We start from the raw sequence: 18,880 nt of genomic DNA, 5'->3' as shown, positions 1-18,880 counted from the left end.
ATGTGGAATCCGAGAGAGCTTAGTAAAAGGGTCAAAAGCAATATCCTCTTAGGAAATAATGGTTATGGAGAACATTAATGGATTCTAGAGGAAAAGTCTTCAAGAAAGGAAACCTATAGTGCAGCACTTAAAACATTTTTGTGTACTTTGGACTGCCTGCTATATGCCAGGCAAAGCAACTAAAAGTAAAAGAATAATACAAAATCTCTATAAAACCCCTCACTTGGAAACTTAGAACTTCTTGCTTTTAGAGTGATGAATAGAGCCCCAGCTCACTGATTTTTATTGTTAATCATGATGTTTATAATAGCTTTTGATGTAGGGGGGATTAATAGAAAGTCTGCTATTTCTCTTAGAATATCCACTCAGTGGGTTATTGATACAGCTGGAATTTTTAAGTTTTGCAGAGTGATAGTGCTTTACCATGCATGACTGGTCATATTGCTTTCTTGCAGTTTTGAAAAGTACATGACCTGATTTTGAAAGATCTACCATATCTTCTGGCAGATAGTGGGCAATCCAAAACATACACAATATTTTCTTCAAAGGCTAAGTTTGTTATACTCTTTGTGAAGAATTTAAGAGTTAATTACAGACCCAAATAAAATTAAAATTCAACTGCACATGATCCCAACAATTCAGATGGCTATCCTCCTATGTAGTAGCTTCACTCACCTATGTTCTCATACAAGTCATGCCAACTATAGTATAACTTCTCACCACAACAAGTGGAGAGTGCCACTTGCCACAAACTTTCAAGTCTAAAACAAATTTTGGAAGATATATAGTATAAATACATAGTGTAAAAGAAAGAAGGTAAGTTATGACTTGGGAGGCAAATAGGTGTCTTGTACAGACAAATGGAAGAACTTAGTGTGCTGTCAGTATTTGAAATTCTTATTTTATAGGAACCCTTCCATTTTCCCCAATTTTAATTTGGGCATGTGTTTAACAAAACAGGTTTTGCTTAAATATTAGACACCTAAACTGGAACCTAAAATTAAGGAATTTACTTTCCTTTATTTGTTTGGATAGAATTTCCTGGCATTCTCCACCAAAACTAAATGCAGGTGCGCCTGTCAAACTTATTATGTAAATCAGGTTGGTTTAGTTTACAAACATAAGTCTTCTAAATCCTCTCATGTTTCCTTCATTGTCAAGAAGTACTTCGCTTTGAGGAAGGGAGAAGAAAGAAGCAAAGGCAGAGAGAAATTTAGAATAAATAAATAAAATAAAATAAAAAAAAGATTTGCTGCACAGAATGTATTTCTTTGCTACTAAACCCCACCTTGAAGTTGGCTTCGAGATTCTCTCTGCCCCTCCCCCACTCACTCTCAAATAAATAAATAAATTTTTTGAAGATTTTATTTATTCCTGAGAAACAGGCAAAGACATAGAGGGAGAAGCAGGCTCCCCAAAGGGAGCCTAATGCGGGACTCCATATCAGGACTCTGGGATCACGACTTGAACCGAAGGCAGACACTCAACCACTGAGCCACCCAGGTGCCCCTAAATAAATATATATATTTTTTTAATTATCAATATACTAGGATCAAAAAAACCAGTCTGCTTTTGACATTCAGTAATTGGCATCTAATACCTTTTCTCCAGTCACTTTCAGCTATCAGCTACCCATTGTGTTACTTAAACAAGCACCTTCAAGTAAAGAATGCCCCAGGGACACCTGGGTGGCTCAGTTGATTAAGGATCAGACTACTGATTTCAACTCAGGTCATAATCTCAGGGTCATGAGTTCAAGCCCAGCCTGGGCTCTGCCTTCAGCGGGGATTCTACTTGAGGTTCTCTCCTGTCCCTCCCCTACTGCCCCCCCCCTCAAATAAATAAATCTTTTAAAAAGGGGGGGAATGCATCGAGTTTCCCCATCATTCGATCTTGACTTTAAGAGGCATAAAGATGACAAACAGTATCCTCCCATGTGACCATATTCAAATTGAAGCACTCTTCATATGCCATTGAGACATTCATACTGTTTATTATCCCAAAGTTCAGGTATTGTGTTGGGGACCAAGATGCCTATGTAAGTGTTGGCTTATCGTTTAAAATTGCAGCCATTTGAGGGAAGCAAATAAACTGATGTTACATTTAAAAGAATAGAGTAAGAGAATTAAAATGATCAAAAATACTCTCAATTCCACAAGTATACTTTACTCTTTAGACATTACCCCTTTGTCAGCTTTGGAAATTTAGGATAGCAAAATCATTTCCTTCAAAATAGATAAAAAAGATCTAAGAAGTCAGTACCTCTTTGTCATTTCCTTATTGTACCCCATCCACCTGTGTCCCATTCCTTTCTGTTCTCTTTCATAAGATCTTAAGAGATAGTTGGTTTGGGGTCCAGAAAATGTCCATCTTTAAATCAAGGTTAGTATTCACTGCTTTTTACACCATAAGTCTAAATGTGATGGAAGAGGTGGAGTGAAAATACTAGTGCTGTATGCATGATGATTTTCACCTGACACCATAAACTCCTCCCTAACTACAGGTGTGGACACTTTTTTTTCCCCTTTCCTCTTTCCACTAAGGACTAATTAGGGACGTAGGCTTGAAGAATAAAGTCACCATTTATGAAGAAGGAACCACTACCCTGATACAAACTGAAATTTCAACAGCAGGTAAGCATTTATTCATTAAAATAACATTTCAAATCATTGATTATAATTGCAAGAAGAAATGAGAGAAATAGGGGAGATGAATTTCAGTATTATGCAGGAAGAATATATCATCAGGTTTACAGGAAAAGATGTTTGCTTTTTGTTTTACTGTTTTAAATTTTAATATGAGGAAAAGAAGCATTACAGAATATAAAATTATTTGCACTGATAGGGGCACAACTAGAGAAACAGATAAAAGAGGCATCTCTAAAGAGAAAGCCTATCAGCTGAAAAATAATTACTAGCATTGGATCAGAGGTGCTTCAAAAAACTCGATTTCCTCATTAACAAATGTTCACCATTGTACTGTAAGTGCTATATTATCTTTATAAAAACAGAGATTTTATACTTTATTTATTTATAAGAAAGGCCTCCCAGGAGAGTGTTGTTTTCACTGCCCAATTAATGTTAAAATATTTTAGGTGCCTGTTGTGTGCTGAGGGACATTTCAGTGCCCCAAATAAACTTAATCCCTAAAACTTAAATGAGTATAATTACATTCTTTGACAAAGATTTCAGTTAGTCTGTTGTTGATAACAGTTGAGTCAGAGGAATTACAAGTCTTCACCTTCCAATTCTAGAACAGATACGAATTATGGGGAATTTATAATTGATTGGTGGTATTATGACCCTCTGATCTTATAGCTTTCAGAAGTAATGGTTGTCATTAAGACTTTTTAATGTAATTCAAAAATCTGTAAAATATCTGTAAAAAAATATTTTTTGTCTCTATGAGAATTCCTGCATTCTGTTTTGTGGCCTTCAAAAAATATTTATTTCATAAAAGGTCCTTATGAAATTCATCATTGTTTACTGAAAGATTGTCCAGTGGTGTTCATTAATTATAATGCCCTCTCTGTTTGAACCCATGGGAGAAATGATTCTCTGATTTTAATGTCATCAATGTTTGTCTCCTTGCATAATTTGTGAATTGAAAGAGCTTCGTAATCTAGAAAGGAATATTGAAGCCAGATCAAGGAGGGTTTTGATTATTTAGAAGTTAGATAATTTCATTTAGCAATAGTACAAGTGAAAAGTCAAGCAAATGCTATGGTAAAGAGCATAAGAATAATGTTTTAAAGATTTATTTATTGTACTTAAAAAAATTTTTTAAAGATTTTATTTATTTATGACCGAGCGAGAGAGAGCACGAGCAGAGAGGGCATGAGATGAGGGTGGTGGAGTAGGAGAAGCAGACTCCCAGCTGAGTTGGGAGCTGGACATGGGGGTCCATCCCAGGACACTGAGATCATGACCTGAGCCGAAATCAAGAGCCGTGCCCCAAGAGCATAAGACTAATTGTATGGACAAGCTGAACCATGTAACTAATCATGTTTGTTTCTCTTGTTGTTGGCTGCTAGAAAGCTTATAGTACAAAACGTGCTCTACCTACTGCAAATACACTTGATTCTCATTGTGGTAGTTATGTTGCATAATGCCACAGGGATCACTGTAGGTAGGGAAAACATAAGATTAGGTTTCTGCAAGTCTTTAATCACAACATTTTCATCAGAAGATCAACACATAACCTTGTTTATGTGTATTTCTGTTTAAAGACACATTATTTAATACATACTGTTGATTTTTTATCATTGAATTCAGAGGCAAGGGCATTATAATTCACATTTGAAGGAAGTTTATGTAACACATGTATCTTCTTGGTAAGACACATCACAGTCTGCACATAACACTATAGACAGCTGTTGAGTACTATGCTTGGGGCCATTTTAAAATAGTGAAATCACCAACAGAAAGCAAATAAATATTTAGAGTACAAGAGCTGGAACAGGAAGTCAGCTTCTGCAACTTCAACTGATAATGTTGGCACTGGAGATTCACATACATCCATAAATAACTGTGAAAGCACTGTGAGTATTGATTTAAAGGGCTCCAGGTAAATTTTAGCAAGTAGGTGAATTCACAAATATGGAATCCACAAAGAAAGAGTATTAACTTGGGCAGCCCAGGTGGCTCAGCGATATAGCACCGCCGTCAGCCCAGGGCGTGATCCCGGAGACCCGGCATGGAGTCGCACATCAGGCTCCCTGCATGGAGCCTGCTTCTCCCTCTGCCTGTGTCTCTGCTTCTCTCTCTCTCTCTGTCTCTCATGAATAAATAAATAAATCTTTAAAAAAATAAAATAAAGAGTATTAACTTTATATGTAAGACTATAGTCCATTTGCTTTACCTGCTGGCATGTACGTTTATTTCTACCTTGCCTGAATTTTAATTTAAACTTAATTTTTCTTAATATATTTTACCCTGTTGCAAATATAGAGGAAAAAAATACGTTTTAAATCAGTCAAGACTTGGGGTCCCTGGGTGGCGCAGCGGTTTGGCGCCTGCCTTTGGCCCAGGGCGCGATCCTGGAGACCGGGGATCGAATCCCATGTTGGGCTCCAGGTGCATGGAGCCTGCTTCTCCCTCTGCCTGTGTCTCTGCCTCTGTCTCTCTCTCTCTCTGTGTGACTATCATAAATAAATAAAAATTAAATAAATAAATAAATCAGTCAAGACTTGATTGGAACTTTGGGGGAAAAATGTTTTCTTAGGGACAAAAAGCAGGAGATACGTAGCCCCCAAATCTAGAAAATATAATTATATATCAACGGTTGAATTATATACATTGTATTAAGTCCCTTTTTTATTCCTTGGTTTTATCTAACTAAAATGAGCCTCAGCCTTTGCTCACATCTGATTTTTCATCTTCAATCTAGGTGTTTCTCTGCAAGTTGTTCACCTGACCCACTCACGTCGTTTTCTGGTTCTTTGCCCCACATTGTGAAAAGGAGTATCTCTACTTAACCCTAAGACTCTTACTCTGAGTTTCCTATCATCCACTCAGCAACTACTTAGAATGCCTTTTACTATGTGCCAGACCCTGTAGATGCTGGGGATACAGTGGAGCACAAAGCAGATGTATCCTTCCTTCTTTTACCTCCCAGTCTGAGACATACTTAATGAAAACACAAATAAATGAGTCATTACAACTGCTACTATGTCCTAAAGGAAGAGTTTAGCGTACAGTGAATGTGTATCATAGGAAGACTTAACCCAGTATGGATACTCACTTCTATCCAGGATTCGGTCATTAACATTCCCTATTTCCACATGTTCTCTGCTTTACCCACTTCAGTGCCTCTCTTCTTCCTTCTTCTCCCCTCTTCAGAGGGAGCAGCTGCATTTCAAATTACATCCAGTGAAAACAGGACTTCAAGGATATTCCTCAGGAGATTCAAATGTTAACAAGCAAAAACTAAACATATACCTTCAGGTTTTTAATTAGGTGTGGAATTGCTAGAGCTCTGGAGAAGATGCAAGTGCTAAACTGTTCTACCAAATTACTAATACTGGAAAAAATGTTGAAGAGTCACTTTCCTGAATCACTCAAGGTATTCTACATTTAAGAGCTTTCTTTAATTTCTTTCTTTTATTAATCTATGAAGTAATATTAGACTTGTGGCTGTTTCCCAATTTTTTTCGATGTCAGGACTTTCTTGGAGCACTTATTAAACAGTTTCCCAGTCCCCTCCTGCTAGACTGATTCCATCCATGCATTGTAGATACAGCCCTGATGATTGTTTTTTGTCACTTTAAATTACTTTTAGGAAAACTTGGGTGGTGATGGACTAGATTATTTCTAAGGTAAACTCGAGTTTTAAACTTTTTTTAATGGCAGAAGGGTATGGATTAAGTGTCATTGCTCATAAGAACATAACCTAGGTTTATGATGGAGCTGAGGTTCAGGGGTCATTATAAAATTTTTCTGACTATTTTCAACATCTTAATTATTGAAGTTTTTTTCAATGGTTTTGTTGGTCATTAAGCCTCTATCTGTCGAAGTTGGCTCAATGTCCATGAGGGCCTGCTGACAACTCAGAGCTACTGTGGAAAAGGACATTGATCAGAGATTACAAATTAATGTGAGATTAAAAAGATTTTAAGCACTTGGAGAAAAAATGCAGAATGCAAAGAAATTGTCTTTGAAGGCTGAGATTCTTGATCAAAGAGATAGCCATACAACAGTGATTTTTAAATATGAGTGGCAGGGCGAAAATAGCTCAGTATTAAGAGTATTTGACTGCAAATATGAGTGGCCTGCTATTAATCCAGAAGAGATATAATGAATCATAATTGCTAAAGACAGAGACCAGAGACCTGTGTTTTTGGCACACACCCTGCATAATCCTTGTTTACACTAAACGTTAACAAGTGATCTAGAATACTGTACTAGGTTGATTAAATCTAATCATCTTGCCTTATGGATCATGTTTAACCTATATGTGCTAGAGAAAAACTGATTGATAATCTGGAATTGTATGGCTAAAAGAATACCAAATGGACAATCTGACTGGAAATTTCCCATTTTGAATGCATACACTGTGGCAAATCAATGTTTGGCCCACTCTTTTGCCAGAAAGAACTAAAAAGGTTTTGGTGACCTTCACAGGTAACCTTCTAAGATATAATCATCAAGACAAATGATGGGCACCTACATTATAAATATTATATTTGGATAGTAATTTAGCAGACAGATAATTTTAATTTGTTTTATCCTTCCAACAACTTTGTAAGATGTCCATTAACCCATTTTAGAAATGAATAAGTTGGAATCCAAAAAAGATAAAAGCAAGTAAAGAATTGGTTAAATCTCAGTTTCTTTGTTTTCATATTTACTACTTTTCACATAACAGCTTAGCTACCAGATGCCCAGGTGTAGATATTGACTTTTTTTTTTTGACACCTCCCATACTGTTTGCCGTGGAGCTTTGCTCATAATAATTCTCAATAAACTGTTGTTGGTCACTGGCAATGTTATAAAATAATTACTTATTAACCCTCACCTGTTCCAGTCTTATTTTTTAAGGATCTCTGAATTCAAATTAGTTGAGTTGATCCAAATAGTATGTATCATTTTTTTAAAAATATCTTTCACATTATCTCAGTTGAGCTTTATAAAACCTATTAATCCCTGTGTAATATTAATACCTCTAAATAGGCAGGTATTAACATAATTTTACGGGTGATATTACTAAATCTCTTCCCGTATGTAAGTGCAAGAGTTCAGATTTAAATGCAAGTTATCAGATTCCAAACCGCGTGGTTGTTTGTTTGTTTGTTTTTTTTGTTTTTAAAGGTTTGCTTCTCATAACACCATTTGAAATAAGAGATAAATAAGCTGTGTAGGCTAGGCACAAATCAATGGCTTACTTGTATAATCTTCTCTTTAATAGCTGCTTAGCTTATCTTTGAGTCTCTTTGTCTTACTTCAGTTATTGCATTGTTGTATAATGCATAGCTTGGGTTCTCTGACCATACTTTCAAAATCCTCTTCTATTTACACTATGCCCTTTAGAGAATAAAAACGATAAAGAATAAAATGTTTTGTTGGTCACACTGCCTCCATTTTTTGAGGCTATGGGTATGTATTTTATAATCTTTTTTTTTCTTTTTTAAATTTTTTAAATTCCAGTTAACTTACAATGTAATATTAGTTTCAGATATACAATTTAGTGATTCAAAACTTCCATACACACCCGGTGCTCATTACAAGTGCACTCCTTAATCCCCCATCACATTTCACCATCCCCCCACCTACCTCATGTTAGTATTTCAGTAATTAAATATCTCTCCAAATTTCTTTCACAAACTCCAACTGCTCATTCCTCCAGCAAGCATCCTTACTTCCCCTAGCTACTTCCCATCTCCTCACAGCACTCACCTTTTGAATAAATAGCTGTCAAAAGCATTTGTTTTGTTATTCTCAACTAATGCCAAATCTTTCAGTCAGCTGAAAATCTCTTACAAACAGGTCATGTTTTTTTTTTCTTTCAAAATCTGAATGTTGGAAAGAACATTTTTAAACCTTCTAAACATTCCACTCATATACTAAGCTCCATCTTTGAAAAGAGATATATGGTTTCTTCATGGGAATAAACATTTTAATAAACTTATGATTATGTATAATTAAGATTGGCAGCCCCAGAATTTAAAGAGAAAAAGCATGACCCTTCCATGTTAATTTGATTCTCAGATTTTCACTCAGTATTAGCCCAACTAAATTTGAAAAGATACATTCTATGAAAGATTTGAGTGAGGTCCCAGACTGGGCCAGACAGAAGAGAGTTGAATAATGTTCTAGGTATTGAGGTAAGTGATTTGAATCAAGATGTGATAAAAGAGGTAAGATGTAGGTTCCAATGCCCTTATAATTTAGTTTTCACTGAAGTATAACACATTCTAAAGGTGCACACAACGTAATTATGTAACTCTGAATTTTCATAGAGTAAATATCTGTACAACCTGCAATCCAATAAAGAAAGCATTACTTCAGACGTGGTTTCTCCCTATCCCATCCCCCAGTGCTCTTTTCCAAACATTATCTTTCCTTGCTCCCCAAAAGTAACCACCATCCTGACTTCTAAAGCCATAATTTGGTTTTATCTATTTCTTAATATAATATAAATTGGAGCACATAGGATATCTTTTTGTATCTACATTCTTTTGCTCAACATTAAGTTTCTGTTTTATAATCCATAGTATGAATATACTGCAATGTATTCATTTTGTCCACTGCTTATGGAGACTTACACTGTTTTCACTTTCTATTTATTATGAAAATACTGCTAGGAACACTAGCCTGGAGCTCATCTCTCCTTGTTACAACCACAATTATCTCTTTTCTGTAAGCACCCATAGCATATGAAAGTGGTTTTGTAGGGCAAGCATCTATGATTCTTAGTGGAGAAAAAAAATATGAAAGGCCACAGAACAGAATTCTATTTTTTTAAAGATTTTTCTTCATTTATTCATGAGAGACACACAGAGAGAGGCAGAGACAGGCAGAGGGAGAAATAGGCTCCCTGCAGGGGAGTCCCATGCGGGATTCAACTCAAGGACCCTGGGATCACACCCTGAGCTGAAGGCAGATGCTTAACCACTGAGCCACCCAGGTGTTCCCAGAATCCTAACATTCAGAATTGTTTAGTCAACAACCAGTTGATCCACTGTGTCAGACTCCATGTATGTAATAATGAATAAGACATAATTACAACCCTCAGGGAATGCTTATAGAGCCTCGCTCCATGAAATCTGAAAAGCAGGGGGCTTTTTTGGGAAGGGGGATTACCCTCAATGATTATTAGCCCTAAATCCATATATCAGATTCTGATTCATTCTGTAAGTATGTATTATTGATCTGTGTGCCATTTACTCAGCATATTGTTTCGGTACCTCTCACTGCTGTACAGTAAAAACCTAAGTTTGGGGAGAGTTTTCTTAGGCTTTCCTAGACTTTTACAGTTTTCATGTATAGTAATGAAAAAGCAAGAGAAAGGTTTGTATGTGTGCATGTTGTATATATAGGTGTATATATAGGTGTATATAATTTCCCCTCTCATGGCCACAATTATACCATAGAAGAAGAAGTGGAAACGGTAATATGAAACTGAAAGAATTAGTAATGTGATTGGCTTGTCTCTCTGGGTTCTCTGGCTCAGGTTTATGGAGCAGTGATGAACATAAATCGTGGGAATCCCTTTCAAAAAGAAGTGGTAGTGGATTCATGGCCAGACTTCAAAGCTGTTATCACCCGGCGACAGAAAGAGGTACAGGTTTAAAAGGCTAAAACAAAAACAAACCCCCAAAACCGGAGTTGGCATCAACTAAAAAGAAAAGATTAGGTAAAGGCAATATTACAATCATCACAGCCATATATATTAGCATAAGAAGCTACATATTTCACCATTAGTTCTTTTTTAAGACTTTATTTGAGAAAGAGAACGTGTTCACAAGCAGTGGGAAGGGGCAGACGGAGAAGCAGACTCCTCGTTGAGTAGGGAGCCTGATGTGGGGCTTGATTTCAGGACCCTGAGATCATGATCTGAGACAAAAACATGCTTAACCACTAAGCCACCCAGGTGCCCTTCACCATTAGTTTCTAATTTGATTGTCTTTGGAGTATCAGGCATATGAAAAACGTGTTCAATAGTGTTTCTTCAATGTTTCACAATTTCTAGAAGAATGAAGCATATATACTTCTGCATACTCATTTTTCCTCTGGTTTGATGATGGCTGAGGACCAATGACTTTGGTCATGTGGGTAAATACATAAGAAGATTGAAAAGGATGACATCTACCCCATTCTTTGAGGACAAGGGGAAGCTCACATGATCAAATGTGCTACACTGACCACATAGGAAAGTTCTGAGAGTTATATTTAAGGTGTCTCCATTAAGTCATATACTTTTCATTTTTATAAATAAATAAAATACCAGAAAAATATGAAATAGATATCTTAAAATTTCCCAAATACCAGAAATATAATCAAGCAAAAGTTCCAAAATTTCTGTTCTTTCCCTCACTATAGTATATTAGTCACATCCCCATCTAGCCATTGTTAATAGATGGCTAATTTTGGTAACAGGAATTATCTAGACATATGTAGTCAATGGTATCTAATCTATCTGGGATTTGAGTTACATGGAGAATATATGTATGTTTTTATGATTATGTCTTCTGTCCCAGGCTGAGACAGACAACCTGGACCATTATACTAATGCCTATGCTGTGTTCTACAAGGATGTCAGGGCTTACCAACAGCTATTGGAAGAACGTGATGTTATCAACTGGGATCAAGTTTTTCAAATACAAGGTGACATCAAGTGCAAGATATTAGGCAGTCTTTGTTTTTTTCTCATTTTTGTCATACATGCCAGATAGATATATTTCACATATATGATAATATATATGATAATGTCCACATAAGTGGACAAATTCATATATATACATTTTATGTACTTAAAATTTACATATTATGTTTTGTAAGAACACTTGTTTTACTCCTAATGAGGCTTGGCCTTTCGGGTAAGTAGAAGACGTTTAAATGGGGCTGCTTTCAAGTGATATTTCCCCCCACTGTTACTGTAATATGGATATCACTAAGTATCACAGCATGTGTTTCTTTATTACTCTTAATCATTTCCTGTCACAATCTTTTAAAGTGACTCTAACTTAACTATAAGCCAATAGGTAGGTCTTTTCTTCTTTCTGAAGCAGGTGATTCTGGAAAGAGATAATTAACTGATTTGCATATGATATCTGACATGATTTAGTAAGATAAGAGTATATTTGAGATCCAAGGAGATAATTGCATGGTTGTCAATGCTAGTGGAAGAATTTTGCCCAAGTCCGAATTAGATTTAGAGTTTCTGATAGTGTGCATGGACAATTTCAGCTTCAGTGTATCACTTTTTCAACTTTTCATAACAATTGGGAGGTGATACAGTCAATGAAGTTACTGTTTTTAACTTTTCCATTGAAAGTGAATTCCTTGATCATTTGATAGCAAGGGAGGATTTCTCGTGCTAGAAATACAAAGTCTGATAATTTTTTTCAGCAGCAAACAACTGAGGCCCTCTCACAAGGAGAAAGTTCCTACCTACCTGCAAATAATGACCAATGCATATTCATAACCTAAAGATTTGGGGTGTTTTATCACATCCATTTGGAAATGCTCAAAAAGGTGTTATAATAGAAGTTCTAAACTATCTCTCACTCTTACATATTTACCTCAGTTACACTGGTTAGACATGAGACATGGTTCTACCACTCATTTAGCCAAACTAGGAAAATGTTTTCACCATTATTACTTTAGTGTGGAAATGAGTATATCTTTTACTTGGTGTGAAAAATCATGGCAGTAATCGGATAGATGGTGGTGCTATAGGCCCACTCTCCTCAAATCACCTGCAGCCATCATTAGGAAGAGAACATCTCTATAATTGCCAATATTTTTTCCCCCAGCAGGCTGAGCTGCTAGTCATGAGTCAGGTATCATCATTTAAATTGACACAGTCATCCTTCCTGAAGTTTAGTGGGGACAGATGTAAGTTAATAGCACCTAAAATAGCTGGAGTGTTAAAGGCCTCTCATTTAGCATGTAATCAGTGTAGGGCATTACCTTTGGCCGCTGATGTGGCCTCTTGGCTATGGGCTTCTATGGTAAGAACTACAGTTTCCTTGAAATACTGAGTAGCTTCAAAGAAATCATCAGTATCTTCACTATTTTTAACCAGACACCTAAAGAGTGCTGTTTCCAAAACATACCCAAATCATGAACAACTCCAAAGACCTACTACCGCCATAGAAATGGCCAATCTTTTATCTTGCTGCCACAGAGCTATTGGTTGGGCTGATTAAAAATTAGGCAATGGAGGGGCATGTGGGTGGCTCAGTGGTTGAGCATCTGCCTTTGGCTCAGGTCATGATCCTGGAGCCCTGGGATCGAGTCCCGCATCAAGCTCCAGGGAGCCTGCTTCTCCCTCTGTCTATGTCTCTGCTTTTCTCTGTGTGACTCTCATGAAAAAGTAAGTAAAATCTTAAAAAAAAAAAAAAATAGGCAATGGAGCAACTTCAGTGCCCGGTGTTCAGAGTAACAGCACCCTCTGCACAGGAATGCCTTTGTCATTTTTAATCCAAGAGCCACCCATAAACAATATTAAATCAGGGTTAATCCACTGACTACTAGGAGTCAAACTCTTTGTGTTGGCCATGGGAGAATAGGTAATGAAAAAGTATACAGTTACCCAGATAGGCCAGGCTCTTTTGTTCACTAGTAGTTGCATGGACATAAGAGAGCTCATTTACATGAGCACTAAACTAAAAGTTTCAGAAGCCTGCTTGCTGGTACTATGGTCCAATAAACTATGATTCAATAAATGGCCTGAGTTCTGTCTTTTCCAATTAGTAAGTCTTTCCTGTCTGAGGAGGTAGGGTAGACAAAGACAGGACAGTCAGTGCAAGTTCCTTCTGTGAGCAAGGAGAAAATAATTTGTTAAAATGGTAATCTACACAAAGGACAGAAGGACATGGTCAGCAACACCATGGAGAGATAATCAACAAAATCCAAACTATGGAAATTCTACCCAACAAACTGGATTCTTCAACAAATAAATTGAAAGGATTTTTAAAGAGAGGTTGGGAGAAGATACAGATATTGAAAGAAAACCTGTAGATGAAAAGATTTACCAGACAAAAAGTGGACAAAATCTAATAATAGTGCTTATGGACTCACACTTGCAAAATAAAACTTAAAACAAGGACATTATTTAGAGGACAGTGAGAGAATTGTGATTGGGAGAATGATAAGTAGAACATGGTTAGTACATTAATAAGAGCACGTAATGTCATGAGCACGTGTGTTATATAAGACTGTTGAATCACTGAACTCTACCTCTGAAGCTAATAATACACTTTATGTTAAGTAATTTAATTTAAATAAAAGTTTAAAAAAAGATGATTAATGAACTTTTATTTTGTGGCCTTAGTAGTAGTTAAAATATATAATAATTAAGTTATGCATTTGTCTTATGCAGTTTTCTCTGCTACATCTTATAATTTTAAAAAGTTTTATTAAAGAAATGTTAGTCTGGGCAGCCCGGGTGGCTCAGCGGTTTAGCGCCTGCCTTCATCCCAGGGCGTGACCCTGGAGTCCCGGGATCGAGTCCCACGTCGGGCTCCCTGCATGGAGCCTGCTTCTCCCTCTGCCTGTGCCTCTACCTCTCTCTTTGTCTCCTCTCTGTGTATTCTCATGAATAAATAATAAAATCTTTAAAAAAAAAAAAGAAATGTTAGTCTGACTTTGAGAAAAAATTATTTCAGTCTAATTTAGAAAAAAGAAATTTTATTTGAACTACTATCCATACCCTTGGTTAGGATGAACTATGTTTTCTCATAGTCTCTTGAATTACTTCAATGTAATTCCAGGTTATAATATGGAATTCTAGCCACAGCATCTATAATTTTTAATAGCAATAACTTGAATACCTACTTATCTCTTTGTAGATTTAACTCCCTGAGGGAGGAACCAAAGTTTAAATATCAGATTGTGTTCAACATGTCTTCCTATTCATGTAGTCCTGTATTCTTCAAGAGGAAGTGACTTACTGGAAGGAGGAAAAAAGCCTTTAGATATGGATGGAAGTTGGAAAGTCAATTTCCAGAGGATAAAATTAATCAGGACCCAGAATGGAAAAGATAGAGCTGATAAGATTTTGGAGAAGCAGAGCAAGGCAGTTCTAAGTAAACAGAAGATAACATGCCAAGCAGTGAGTTCTATCAGAACAGAGACTATAATTCTTGTGTTTCACTGTGATGCCCAGCATAGTGCTTTACATGCAAGTACTGAATGAAAATTTATACATAACATAGTATAGCTATGATAAACGAGTAGGATCCAAGTGAGTTAAGTTTAGGATAAATCTCACCAACTAAATTTATACCTTGATATTTCTGTAATGGACATCTAGGCAAGAGGCTGGAAGACTCTAAGTCAGAATGCCATGCCAAATAAATCTGAGTTATTTTATGCTTCTAGCTATACAGTAGATTATAGACTTTTAGAGTTATAAAAGTTCTCTTACCTTTAGGAGTTTAAGATCAGTCTGAGAAGTCAGAAAAATCAAGAAAATCCCACAAGCAATTCCAAATTCCTAAGGGATATTCCCATCAGAAAGGTTCATGGAAGATCACGATTATGTGAAACAACATGATGGGGATTTGAAAACCCCACACACTGTTTGAAAATCAGGCAGAGAGTAGCTGTAATAATTTATATATAAATATGTAATGGTTAGGATAATACAAGGTGGCAAACTGGTGGTATTGATGATACTTAGCATAAAAATACTGCAATGAACTTCCTTTTTTGTGTTTTCAAATAAAGTATATTTTTCATTATATCTTTCCATGTACAGGGCTGCAGAGTGAATTATGTGATGTTTCCAAAGCTGTTGCCAACTCAAAGCAGTTAGGTGTAAAGCTTACTTCCTTCAAAGCTGTTCATTTTTCTCCTCATTCAACTCTGCCGGACACCAGTTCTCTGTATGTAGATCAAGTTTCTACGTGTGGGATGGGACTTAACTATATAGAAGTACAAATAGCAGTACCTGAAATACTTAGCATTATTAAGGAATATTTGGGTACCCTGGAGTAGGGACACACAGTCTAGATATGTCTGTGTGTCTATATGTCTCTGGGTCTGTGTGTCTGTTTTTTTCTGCTGTGCTTAGCTGCTCATAAGTTCTTGAAATAATCAAATCAGCATCTTTGTGCGTAATGAATGAATCCAGGAGTCCTATATTTTCACTATATACACAGAAAAATTATTGCTTGGTATGCTCCTCCTCCAAATAATTCCAAATAACCTCTGTTGTCTGAGCCCAAAGTGTGTATTGTTTTTTTCATGGTTCAGGGATAAGGATAAGTAACTGACTTATATGGGTCTATTCTATGCCAAGCACTGAATGCTTTAAATATATTACCTCTCGAACTCTTTTCATAACCCCATAAACTATGGTATAATTCCCTTTTTGAACAGTCATTTCCCAAATTTGTATACTCTTTATTTTGGATACCCTGTCCTTCAGGTACAAGGTCATAGTCACTGATATAACTACTCCTTAGCAATATTCTTATTTGCAGTGACATTTCTACCTGAGGCTTCTTTGCCTCAGGCTTCTCAGCCTTTGTTTTAAGTTCATTTTCAAAAATTAAATTAAAACTTCTTCTAAGCCAGTAATTGCTTATATTTATTTATTGTTTACCCCTGCTTAGTGATTAGATTATTGGTCCAATGCCAGAGCCCATAGTATGCCTAGAATGTGAGCTAACACTGCTGAACCACTTACAAAAAGAAAACACAGGGGGACCTGGGTGGCTCAGTGGTTGAGCATCAGCCTTCGGTTCAGGGTGTGTCCCAGAGTCCTGGAATCAAGTCCCACATTGGGCTTCCTGCAGGGAGCCTGTGTCTCCCTTCTGCCTATGTCTCTGCCTCTGTGTGTGTGTCTCTCATGAATAAATAAATAAAATCTTAAGAAAAGAAAACACAAACTGTTACTATATAAAGACCGTAGCACAAATGGCATTAGAAGTCATGGGAGATGGTCTTATGACATGGATCATTTCAAGAATAAAAGCAAATTCTGAAGCAAAACCAGTACCATAGGTTTTTAAGTAATCCATCTCAGGTCTTAGAAATTGCAGCAATTCCTATCTTTGTCTTTATCTCAATACTATGAGCTTTTAGACCTGTTTCCAGACCTTTAGGGGAAGGCCTAGAAAGATTAGTATTACTTGAGCATCTCTATATGCCTAGAAATGTTAAGCAATTTGTATTTCTTTTCTGACCATGGATGCATACAAATAGAAGTTCTATTCTAATACTTTTTTTTTTTTTTTTAAACCAAGGAGAAGATTAGTGACCGAAGAATCTGGACTTACCCAAGGCTTTAGAGAGGGTGTCAACAGACTTAGACTTAACAAGTCTGAGAACTGTTTTACAGAAAAATGAAATACCCTAATCTATATGAAGGCAATAAGAAATGGGGGTAAAATTAGAAGGAAAGATTTAAATCCCATATAATGAGTATTTTGTCCTATCAGAAATGAAACCCTGAGAGATGTTCATAAGTGGGAAGTGATAGATTCTAATCCATTGAAAAAATTTTGGTATTTGCTAAGTACATCTCTGGGATTGTTTCTCAGTTTGAATCAGTATAAAAAGACAAGCAGCTGTTTGTAGTCAGATGATCCCAAGTTTACATTTCTTCTCATGTTGTTTTCTTCTAGAATGAGTTCTCCCCCACGGCTAACATACCTGAGCGTTACTGATGCTGATCTACTCAACAGGACTTGGTCACGAGGAGGCAATGAACAGTGTCTCCAGTACATCAAAAACCTCATCTCTTGCTTCCCCAGTGTATGTGTCCGTGATGTCAAGGGAAACCCAGTCTCTTGGTCTCTCACAGACCAGTTTGCCACTATGTGCCATAGCTATACCCTGCCAGAGTATCGCAGGAAAGGTTATAGCCGGCTGGTGGCCCTCACGCTGGCCAGGAAGTTGCAAAGCCGGGGATTCCCCTCTCAGGGCAATGTCCTGGATGACAACATGGCATCCATAAGCCTCCTGAAGAGTGTCCATGCTGAGTTCTTGCCCTGTCGTTTTCACAGGCTTATTCTTACCCCTGCAGCTTTCTCTGGCTAAGTTTAGCTCTAGCCTATTGAAACTTCAGGCATTTTCTTCCTTTCCCTGATGATACATATACTCCTTAACTGGCAACGAGGAGAATATTCAAACTGGAGTCAGAAGAATCTCAGGTTGTTGAAAGCAGCCTGGAAAAGACATGCAGGATCAGCCTGAGAAGCCTTCACTCTCTCTGTGTCAGGTTTCTATGGTAAATAACTAGAGGTCAGAGATATCAGTGGCTGAGAAGAAGATAATTATCTTCCTTTGGGATCCACTGCAAGAAAAAGGTTCTAAATCCAGCAGTTCTCAGCAAAGTTATAGAAATGAAAGCCTGAAAACAGTGATTTAAAAGAAGCATGTGGCTACTGCTTTATTATTGCTGCTTGGGCTTAGCTCTGAATTTTCACAACCACAGCTGCTCCCCACTACCATACATACACTCCCCTGTACCTCCTGTTGCTATGTCTCTCTAAACTCTTCCTACCACTTTTGATCCAGGTGCTCTGTAGAATAATCCTCCTTTTTTCCCCTTTAATTATTGGTTTTCCATTTCTGCTTACAACTCTAGCCTATAGTTCTTTTCTGGGAATGTTCAAATGCAGTGGTTCTCACATTTTAGGGTACTTCTAAACCACCTGAAGGGCAGATCTGCAACACAGTGGTGGAGCCTCTTCCCCACAATCCCTGATTCAGTAAGTCTTAGGGTCTGAGAATTTGCATTTTTATATAATTCCCACTGCTCGGTGGTCTTGAATGGAGGAATGAAGATATGGGCATTTTAAATGCTAGAAACAGATGATATCAGCATAGGACTGGACCTTACCTATCACCTATTCCAGTTCCTTGTTTATAATCTGCTTTTTCATAAGAAATTATATACGTGTGAATGTGTGGTATGCAGATGCACATATAAATGTGCTTTCATAGATACACAAATATAAATACATTCCTTTTGTATTTTATATATGCATATTATAAACATAGAATTTTGATAACATAATAAACTAATTCTTTGTATATGAAAAATTTAAGGATCAGGGAAAATAAATGATTTTTTAAGACAATATAGATAATTGCTGTTAGATGTCAAGCCAGAATGCTGTCATTTTTATTTCAATCTATTTTTTTTCGCTAAATCATCTATCATTTTTGTAAATTTAAATGCTTAAATAATTAAATAAATA

General features: G+C 36.7%; 2 protein-coding genes across 5 annotated transcripts in view; both read left to right on the top strand.

Annotated features, from left to right (window-relative positions):
- CENPQ (centromere protein Q) overlaps window positions 1-2,608 on the top strand; it is a 19,523-nt gene extending 16,915 nt beyond the window's left edge. Inside the window, exon 9 of the mRNA XM_077903725.1 lies at window positions 2,544-2,608. Coding sequence (XP_077759851.1) covers window positions 2,544-2,549 — 6 coding nt within the window. The 3' untranslated portion in view covers window positions 2,550-2,608. The remainder of the gene's footprint in view (window positions 1-2,543) is intronic.
- On the top strand, window positions 2,542-18,880 carry GLYATL3 (glycine-N-acyltransferase like 3). 4 transcript variants are annotated; one of them, XM_077903726.1, is made up of 6 exons: window positions 2,542-2,633; window positions 5,946-6,063; window positions 10,171-10,278; window positions 11,198-11,324; window positions 15,427-15,553; window positions 17,300-18,880. In XM_077903726.1, exons 2-6 carry the CDS (start codon window positions 5,986-5,988, stop codon window positions 17,712-17,714), a joined length of 855 nt encoding a protein of 284 aa, XP_077759852.1. In that variant the 5' UTR covers window positions 2,542-2,633; window positions 5,946-5,985; the 3' UTR covers window positions 17,715-18,880. The 4 variants fall into 4 exon arrangements, with proteins under 4 accessions (XP_077759852.1, XP_077759855.1, XP_077759853.1 ...); XM_077903729.1 differs by lacking the exon at window positions 5,946-6,063 and having other exon boundaries at window positions 17,300-18,879; XM_077903727.1 differs by lacking the exon at window positions 2,542-2,633 and having other exon boundaries at window positions 5,170-6,063.

This window comes from Canis aureus, chromosome 7 (genome assembly GCF_053574225.1).
Source record: "Canis aureus isolate CA01 chromosome 7, VMU_Caureus_v.1.0, whole genome shotgun sequence".
NCBI classification, from domain to species: domain Eukaryota; kingdom Metazoa; phylum Chordata; class Mammalia; order Carnivora; family Canidae; genus Canis; species Canis aureus.
Note: the sequence above shows the minus strand (reverse complement) of the source record. Positions and strands in the feature narration are given on the sequence as shown.